Below are 8,958 nucleotides of genomic sequence, written 5' to 3' on the forward strand. Positions count from 1 at the left end.
CAACGGTTGAAGCCTAGCTGACATTGTGGGACCTATTAGGTTGGTCACTCTCTTTTCAAACCTGTCTTAGAGTGAAAGACTAGTAGCAGATGCATACTCAATGCATAGGCTAATAGTGGCCTTGTAGAGGTACAGAATATTCTCAGGAGTAAGTCAATTTGTGCAATCCCAAGTGGAAGTGTTATACTGAATTAAAAAAAAAAAGATAATGCGATATACGTTAAAATATGTTTATGTTTATGTTACATGTTTATAAGTAAATAATTGAACTAAAATTAAACAAATGCGATAGAGGATGGGTTTATAAAATCCAGCGTGTTACGTAAAATGTCAACTGGCCCGGGAAGCTCTTCGTTATATCTCATTGTAAGCACCTTAGACGATTAGTAATAGCCTAACCCCTTCTCAGAGAGAAGGTGAAGCCTAGGATGGTCAACCTCTTAGGACTATAACCTCTGCCTGATAGCAACAAAACCATTATCTGAATGATTGCCGAGGACTTATCCCCGACTGAAAAAAAACAAAAATAAAACAACTCAAACTGTACCTGGTAAGTATGTACTTAAAAGAGATTCAGTATTTGCAGTGTGTAAGTTTTCTTACTGGAACGATACTGGAATCGTACTTGGCGTTTAAAAAAGAATAACAATGCGCGCCTACTTGTAGTGTAAATGAAGTTAACTTCCCTTCACGGTTCTTTGCAAGTTATTTAAAACAAGCAATCTTGTCCTCTTTGAAATGTAAGTTTCGTAACTATGATCAAATGAAAAAAAATACATACAACAATTATCGAACATGTTTGTTCAAATCTATGAAGACATGATTTACTAAGTATTTTCAAGACTTGCTAATAATAAACTACTGTGAATTTGTTTTATTTGTTTTGTGAGGTGCGTTTGATCTACCGCAGTCTATAGGGAAAAGCATTGACGTATCTTTTGTTTATTTTACTGTATGTACGGTGGATTAGGTAGCTTGTAAAATGATTAATCTCAACCAACAGATATTTACTGCTTGAGACAAAGCCCGCAAAAATATTTAATCTCGTTTGAAGTATTTCAGCATAAGCTCACAGCGAGTACCATTCACATTAAAGCTAAGATGTTAGTAAAAATAGGAATAGAGCACTGGAGAATATTGTTTATATAAATATTAAGATTTCATTTCATCTTACTTCAGTTGATAAAAACTCAAACTCCCCCAACCCAGTCTTCTCGTACTGACGATCAGTGATCCATAAAAAAAATTATACTAATATATATATATATGATTATGTATACTTTTTTTTATATTTAACACTAGCCTGGGTGGCCGGCATTGCCCGGGTGTTTGTAGGTGTGTGTTTAGCAAAAAAAAAAAATTGTAGTAGTCAGGCAGGCTCGAACCCGTGCCGTGAAAGAGGAAAATAAAGTGAAAAAAAAACGTGACGCGTTAGCTGTTGCGGCCATCGCCAAACCGGAAGTGACGTAGGTTTAAATGAAGGCTAGACAATCGAAAAGAGGCGATTACTTTCGAAAATATCAGCGAAAAAAGTGATCCCTTCCTGTAGAAAAGTGGCCGGTAAAGGATGAAGGAATTTATGTTTTTGGCCAATTCTTCGATATTTGTTGTCCGATGGGTCGAGCTTCAAAACGCAACGGATCGCATGAAAATCCGCCGCCTCTATCAAAAGATTTTGCGAGACATACAAATATACATAAATACATACATTCATGCATACATTTAAACAGATAGGTCAGATTTATATTATAGATTATTTGTTACATATATGCTTACCTGTTTTCACTGATTTCTATTTGAAATTTAGTATTATCAAGCCATTAATTTCAACAGTTTTCAAATGCAAATGTACAAAGTATATTTTTTTACTCTTTCTTTTTTTTTTACCTGAAATTAGGAGTTTTGCATTTATAAATGCATATAAACCAGCATGTTCCATCTGAAAACCGAAAAGGAATCATCATTGTGCCGCCATATATTCTCGGCCCAGGAAATTGTTAGTTTATTATCACTCGCCTCAGATGTCCCTACAAGGGAACACCAACGGAGGTGTCTAAGCTATTTTTGGAGGCTAACGGTGTTCCTCCGATCAGATGTGTCCTTTTCTCCGAACTTAGAACCTCTCGCCACATCATATTTAGTGAAAATATGTAAATCGTTATCAGGTTTCAAAATCAAATGAAAATGTGTGAATCTCTGTCTATCTCTATTCCAAAATCTTCAGGCTGACAGAATAATTGATTGAGATCGTTAAATCACCTTTTAGAAAATTGACTCCTCCTCAATCAGTGTGTGTAATATATATATATATATATATATATATATATATATATATATATATATATGTACATAATATATTTATAATATATATATATATATATATATATATAATGCATATAACACAGTATATATAGCTTACTTTGGGATAATTGCGCAAACTAAAAAAAAGTGCTCTTTATATGGTGTTGCCAAAAGAGCACTTTTAGCTAGTTGACACAATTACTCCAGACTTGCCGCAATTACCTCAAAGTACGGTATATAATGTGTATAATATATACTACTAGGCGGCGCGCATTGTCCGCTGAAATAATACGCTTAAATAGTATATCACTGTCATAAAGCCATCTTTCCTAGCATTACTTCTGCTTTTCAAGGAGGATAGTGTAATATATATCAATCCATTCGCCATGATATCATGCTTTAAACAATTATCTTTTTCTACGGAATGAGTGTCGCGTCTGGTCCATAGGTATGATACAATTCTCCCAGTGATTAGCTTCTTCCGTTTAATTTTTTTTTGGGGGGGGGGAGGAAGCGGATTTACAAGTAAAATTATAATACCTTTGCATATATTTCTTAGTACATATTTATTCCAACACAAGCTGGGTTGTGAAATACGCTTAAATATATTTTAATTAATGCAAATTTCATACTTCTTATTAAAGAGCTGATTCTATATTTAATATTATATTTATATTTTATTTAATACATATTACCGATTTCCAAAGTTATAAAAATAACGTTGGTGTCATCGGCTACAATCAAAAAAATATCTTCAAGTTGAAATAAACATTGTGCATTTCAACTTTCCGATATATGTCTGTCCGCGTTATTTATCCATCCAAACAAAGAGTTAATTCGTTATAAACCATGCTTGGTGTATGATTACAATTTTTAATTTTCAGTGTAGTGTGACTTGTTGTTTAACAGTTTACGATTAAATATTTACGCACAGACAGACACACGCATCTACTGTTTTATTTATATAGAAGAGATTAAAAAAAAATGGTTTATTAGGTCAGTACTTTATCTTTAAAATACATAACTTGGTATACATTGTTTGGTTAGTTGGTGTCTTCGCCAAGTTTTTTAGTACATCAAGTGCAGTGAAAGATATGTCTGCTCCTACAATTGTAAGAGAACTTATGTCTAGACAAAATATCTTAACCGAACTAAAAATTTGGCAGATAGAATGCACATTTAAATTATACTGATTTCTATTAAATTCGAAATTCATGTATGAATATCTATTTATTTTGTAGTCCCATATACATTGCATTTAGAGCAGACATAATCCGTTGGGACAACATTTTGTTATATACGAGCAGTTCAGCTCGGCTTCTTTTTAACACAGAAATAACCACTTATCAAGTCCCGGAAGCCACTCGAGGATAAGGATTGATAGGTATACATTAGTCAATGTGATTATAGCGTAGTAAACATAAGTAATGGGAATTTTGTAAATTGGATTACTTAGGGAAGAAGTTCATCAAGAACTTGTTTACATTGGACTTGAAGGAAATCAGATTGTAGTCAGCTGGAAAGCAGGCAATCGGAAGAGAATTTCACAGGCGTGCAGTTCTAAGAAAGGAGCTTTGTTCATGAAATCTACATTAAGTTTAGGCACAAATAAGAGTGTGGGAGATTATTGATAGTGGTTTTGGCTAGACAAGTGTTTTTCGTGAAAGTTTGGCGAGGAGGGGGGCATAGACTGAAGCTCAGATGAGTAATTGCCATGAAAATAACGATAACGCAGAGACAGGCTCGCAACGTCTCTTCGATGGGAAAGAAGTTTTTTACTGTTCATAACTTTATGTGCATATTTATATATATTAAAATGTTTGACTTATGTCCAGGTAACCTACATCTAAAATTTACATTGTTTAAACACAAAATTGGTAGAGGAGTTTGGTAGAGTTTTAAAAGGTCAGATTGTTGAACTTTGACTCCTTGACGGCCAAATTTCTGTCCGAAAACCGATTAGATGATTTTTTCAAATCTTAATACCCCTTCTGTCAAATCTCGAGTCTGTAGACCGAAAATTGAAAGCATTTTGGTCGGGAAATATACACACACAAATAGACACATACACAGACAGTTTCACTTTTATAGATTTATAAATTAGCAAATATATAATTTCTTTTCTTTGATATTGGTTGATTATCAGTCATTAAAAAACAATGTATGAATTTATATTTAGAGGACAATTTCTTCGTATTAGTTTGAAGAATCACAAGGGGAAGACAATTCAAAGTGTTGTTAAAATTTCGGGTCACTTATTGTTACACGCAAACAACAAAAAATACTAAATATACTAACACAAACTAGAACGTTATCTGAACATTTATTTAATTAAGATAGTTTTGGCATTTAGATAATAACTAGAATTTCTATATAGATTATAGCAGCCATTTTTGTTTTATAGACATTTTTTTACATGAAAACAAACATTTCTATAAATATGAACAGTTTAATGATGAAGAATTCTTAAATAAATGAGAGTAGTTATTATATTTTAATTTTTACATTGTCAAAAGCTACAATTCATCGTTTACGATTTCATTCATCGATTTACATGTAAATTCATGTATTGCTTCTTGGAGGTGAATTGTATTTCTCTCATGCGATATTCCTTCTCTCTCGTCTTGTTTCTTCCTTACTTAACCCCATTTATTTCCCTCCTGTCTATCAACCATTCCCTCTACCACCGTGCTTTTCCTGCATCCATAAGGACATAAACATCCCAGAAAACCTTGGCGAGCTCATAAGAACCATATATAATCCAGGGGATCCTGGTTGGAAACTCTGCTCTAGACATTACACTCAGCCTTCGGGACAAGATCACAGTGTAATATCTGTTCTTCAGATACTGCACTTCTATTTCTTGTTCTCTTTCGGTGGAGGAGAAATCCTTCACGACTGAGACAATTTTTATTTTTGTACCTTTTCTCCACGTTAAAAAACGACCGTGGTGTCTAACTCTGTCGCGTGGGGAGGCATAGTAAATAGGTACACTCATTTTTCTGGGGAAAAGGGTTATGCTGTATACCGCACTTTGGGGTGATTGCGCCGAATTCGGGAGTAATTGCGCCACCTAAAAAAAGTGCTCTTTTATATATGTGGTTGCCAAAAGAGCACTTTTAGCTTGTTGGCGCAATTATCCCGGCACTGGCGCAATTACTCCAAGGTACGGTATGTTTATATGCTTGTTCCCCATAATACCACTCTTTTGCTCTCAAGTTGATACGTCGTAATACAATTTATTATTTTCTCTCATTAATTATTAATTTCAATTCTATATATGCTGTTCTTATTTGGGTTTTTTTTTCAGCCAAATCAAAGATTGTGCCCTGGAGTGAATGGATCAAAACAAACACAACCCGTGGGGGATACTTTGAACAGCGACTCCGCTTCTCCTGCAGCGCTCCCGTTCCTGATCGCCACATGATTCAGGTTAAACACATGAAAAGTCAAGTTCGCTTCTGCTTCGACAACGGCGTCTGTCACAAATCAGGTGAGCTTCGAAACCCCGTCGACACCTACACACCTGTTGATAGGGTCCTGCGCAAGTACTGTAAGTTCAAACGAAAAATCTTCCGAAAGTATTGCAATTGTCGGACCTTAGGAGTTTTCCTCGTGTGTCAAAAATGTCCGTAGAATTAACGAAAAAAAAAAAATATATATATATAATATCCCCCCTCCCGACAAAAAAAAATGAATGAAAACTAAAAAAAAAAGGTTAAATAAAAAACATTAGAAAAAGAAAGAGAGAGATAGAAAGTGAACAGAGACACCAAACAGAAAAAAAATGTTTAAAAGCATAAGAATGAAAACACAAAAAAAAATGGATTTATTGCATGAACACTTTTTACCTCTTGCTGAAAACAGTTATCTCCCTTCACTACCACCACAACCACTCTCACTACCACCACTACCACTACTACCACCACATTTCACGAGTGAATGAAATTGCGTACGAATGATTCGAATGAAAGGGTAAGACACATAAAAAGAAGCTATTTACAACAAAAATAACAAAACAATTAAATAAAAACAAACACAATAAATATTCTCCACCATTTAAAAAGAAAAAGAACCTACAGACTGAAACTACACTTATCTTTATTTTTTCTCATTTTTTTTCCTTTATAAAAATAATTATGGGAACGATATCTCAACTAGCATAATAATGATATTAATAATTGTTAATAAATAAATATTAAAATAATATATTAATAATATTAAACGAAAGTAAGACAATAAAAATATTGTCTTTGAGACAGAAAAAAAACGACACTGAATATGTGTATCTAATTTAAAGGTTTTTTTAATGAACACAACGGATCGTTAATGTTTTAAAATTCACGAAGACATTTGCTAAATAAAGGAAAACACTACAGGGACGAAAATTTGTAGTCTTTTGGGGAGGCATTTCACGAACAAAACTAACGCGAAACATATTATGCTGAAATTTTGAGGACGTTTGTTTGACAGACTATCTGGAAAAGAAAAAAATGGAAGCTTTGTCCGACTACGCGAATGAACTTTTACTGCTATCCTTTTATCTTTCTGTCGATTGATAAAAAAACGAATTGTATAATAAACTAATAAAACCTATTTCAACGAAAAATATGTGAGAAAAGGTAATTGAAAGATAATAACTTCACTTCGGTAGTTTCAGAGATGCCATAACAAAATGACTGCGATCTGACATCCGGATTATGACAAAAAGAAAAGGAAATAAACCATATAAACTTAATGATGGAAACAAAAAAAACGGAGGTCATAAAATGATGATAATCTAAAGAAAAAATGTAGAGAACAATGGCAAAAAGAGAGGAAAAAAGAAAAATATTTGTGCATCTTCACTTTTTTCTTTGTACTTGAATTATCTGGCGACTTTAAACGACCACCTGTTTTCTATGGTTTATTAAAAAAAATATAACAAAGCAGAAACAATGAAAGCGGGCGGAAACTGAAAATTTGTGACGAAAAAAAAATATTTAAACAAAAAAGATATAAAAATGAATTTAAAAAAATAACTAAAAATGAACTTGACAAAAACTTTCTATTTCATTTTTTTTTAATCTTAAACTATTTCCTGCTGACCTACGTGAACTGACTCGACTAAAACAAAAGAAAGAAAAGTAACAAAAAAGAAAAAAACTAAATAAAGCACAATTTTCTTTCATGATTTTTTTTTTTAATTTTAAATAGTTTTCTCTTGGCTACATGTGAATTTCAATAAAACTGTTTATAGTGTAAATTGTCGTTGTGTCATCTTTCTATACATATTTTTTTAATAATTAACTACTACAATAGTTAACCAAATACGAGTAAAAAAACAATAAATATCGCATTAATTTTAATTGATAATGTGTTTTCTTTCTTTTTTAAAATCATCGTACGGATTCAGTAGAACTCATCAAACAAAGTTTACAAAAATGTATATACCCATGTCACTGTTTTTGTTGTTTAGAATACATAGCCAACAATCTATGAGTTATGATTGTACCAAGCACATACATATTACTGACGCTCACTTCCACGCGCGCACTGATTCTTTTAAAGTATATTACTTAATACATCTAAAAACATAATGTACAGCAATTATCTTCATTAGCTTTTGTATATAAATATTTTTTTTTAAATTATTGGGGGTCGAATTTGCCTTGGCACACTGTTTAATTCATAAGTTTTACAATAAAAAATCTCCACATATTATTTAACGTTCCGAAATTCATAATGATCCGTTTGTTACGTAAGATCACTAGATGTAAAAGAAACTAGTTTCATTCAATAATTACAAGAAATATTCTCTACCACCTATAGCAATGGCCAACGACTCTTTATCTGGGAGTACGTCTTTCAAGCTCCTTGGCCTAACGTTCACAGGAAATATGAGTTGGAACAATTACATCGAGGGCATTGCCATGGCCGCTGCAAAGAAGGTGGGCTCTCTCTACCGTGCTAGAAAACTACTAACACCCGAAAGTATCCTGTACCTCTATAAGGCAACCATTCGCCCATGTATGGAGTATTGCTGTCATATTTGGGCTGCTGCATCGGCTACTTGTCTCTCGCTCCTTGACAAGGTTCAAAAGAGAGTCGCAAATCTGATAGGCCTTAAACTGGCATCTAAGCGTCAGCCTCTGTCCCATCGACGAAACGTTGCATCCCTCTGCCTGTTCTACAAGTATTTTAATGGTGAATGCTCTGATGAACTGCAAGCACTTCTGCCCCCACGACGTGAACACCCTCGACAGACCCGACAAGCTGCAAAATCCCACCCCCACACTGTAGAGATCCCTAGATGTAAAAGATCTTTCTACTCCAGTAGTTTCTTCCCCAGAACCGCTAGACTTTGGAATTCCATTCCAGGTCACTGCTTCCCCAACTGTACTGAAATGCAGAAGTTCAAGTGCAACGTAACCCAACATCTTGCTGCCGAAATCCCTACATAGTACCCCAATAGTTGTTTCCCCTGATAGTAGCCCCCTACACCAAAGTGGCAATGTGCTTTGTTTGGGGTGAAAATGTAATAACAAAATGGAAAAAAAGAAAGCTTATCTTGGACTATAAAATATATATATATATATATATATATATATATATATATATATATATATATATATATATATGAGAGACAGAGGGGAGATTGTAAACTTTTAAGCATGA

General features: G+C 33.7%; 1 protein-coding gene across 4 annotated transcripts in view; it reads left to right on the top strand.

Moving 5' to 3' along the window:
- The window catches only part of LOC145258222 (semaphorin-5A-like), a 457,393-nt gene extending 449,847 nt beyond the window's left edge, over nucleotides 1-7,546 (top strand). For all 4 annotated transcript variants that reach the window (XM_080116169.1, XM_080116168.1, XM_080116172.1 and 1 more), the window contains one exon: nucleotides 5,612-7,546. In XM_080116169.1, the coding sequence (XP_079972295.1) occupies nucleotides 5,612-5,937 (326 nt within the window). In that variant the 3' untranslated portion in view covers nucleotides 5,938-7,546. The remainder of the gene's footprint in view (nucleotides 1-5,611) is intronic.
- Nucleotides 7,547-8,958: the final 1,412 nt, after the last annotated feature.

The sequence above is a fragment of the Euprymna scolopes genome, chromosome 33 (genome assembly GCF_053919585.1).
Source record: "Euprymna scolopes isolate OS-2025 chromosome 33, ASM5391958v1, whole genome shotgun sequence".
Taxonomy (NCBI): Eukaryota; Metazoa; Mollusca; class Cephalopoda; order Sepiida; family Sepiolidae; genus Euprymna; species Euprymna scolopes.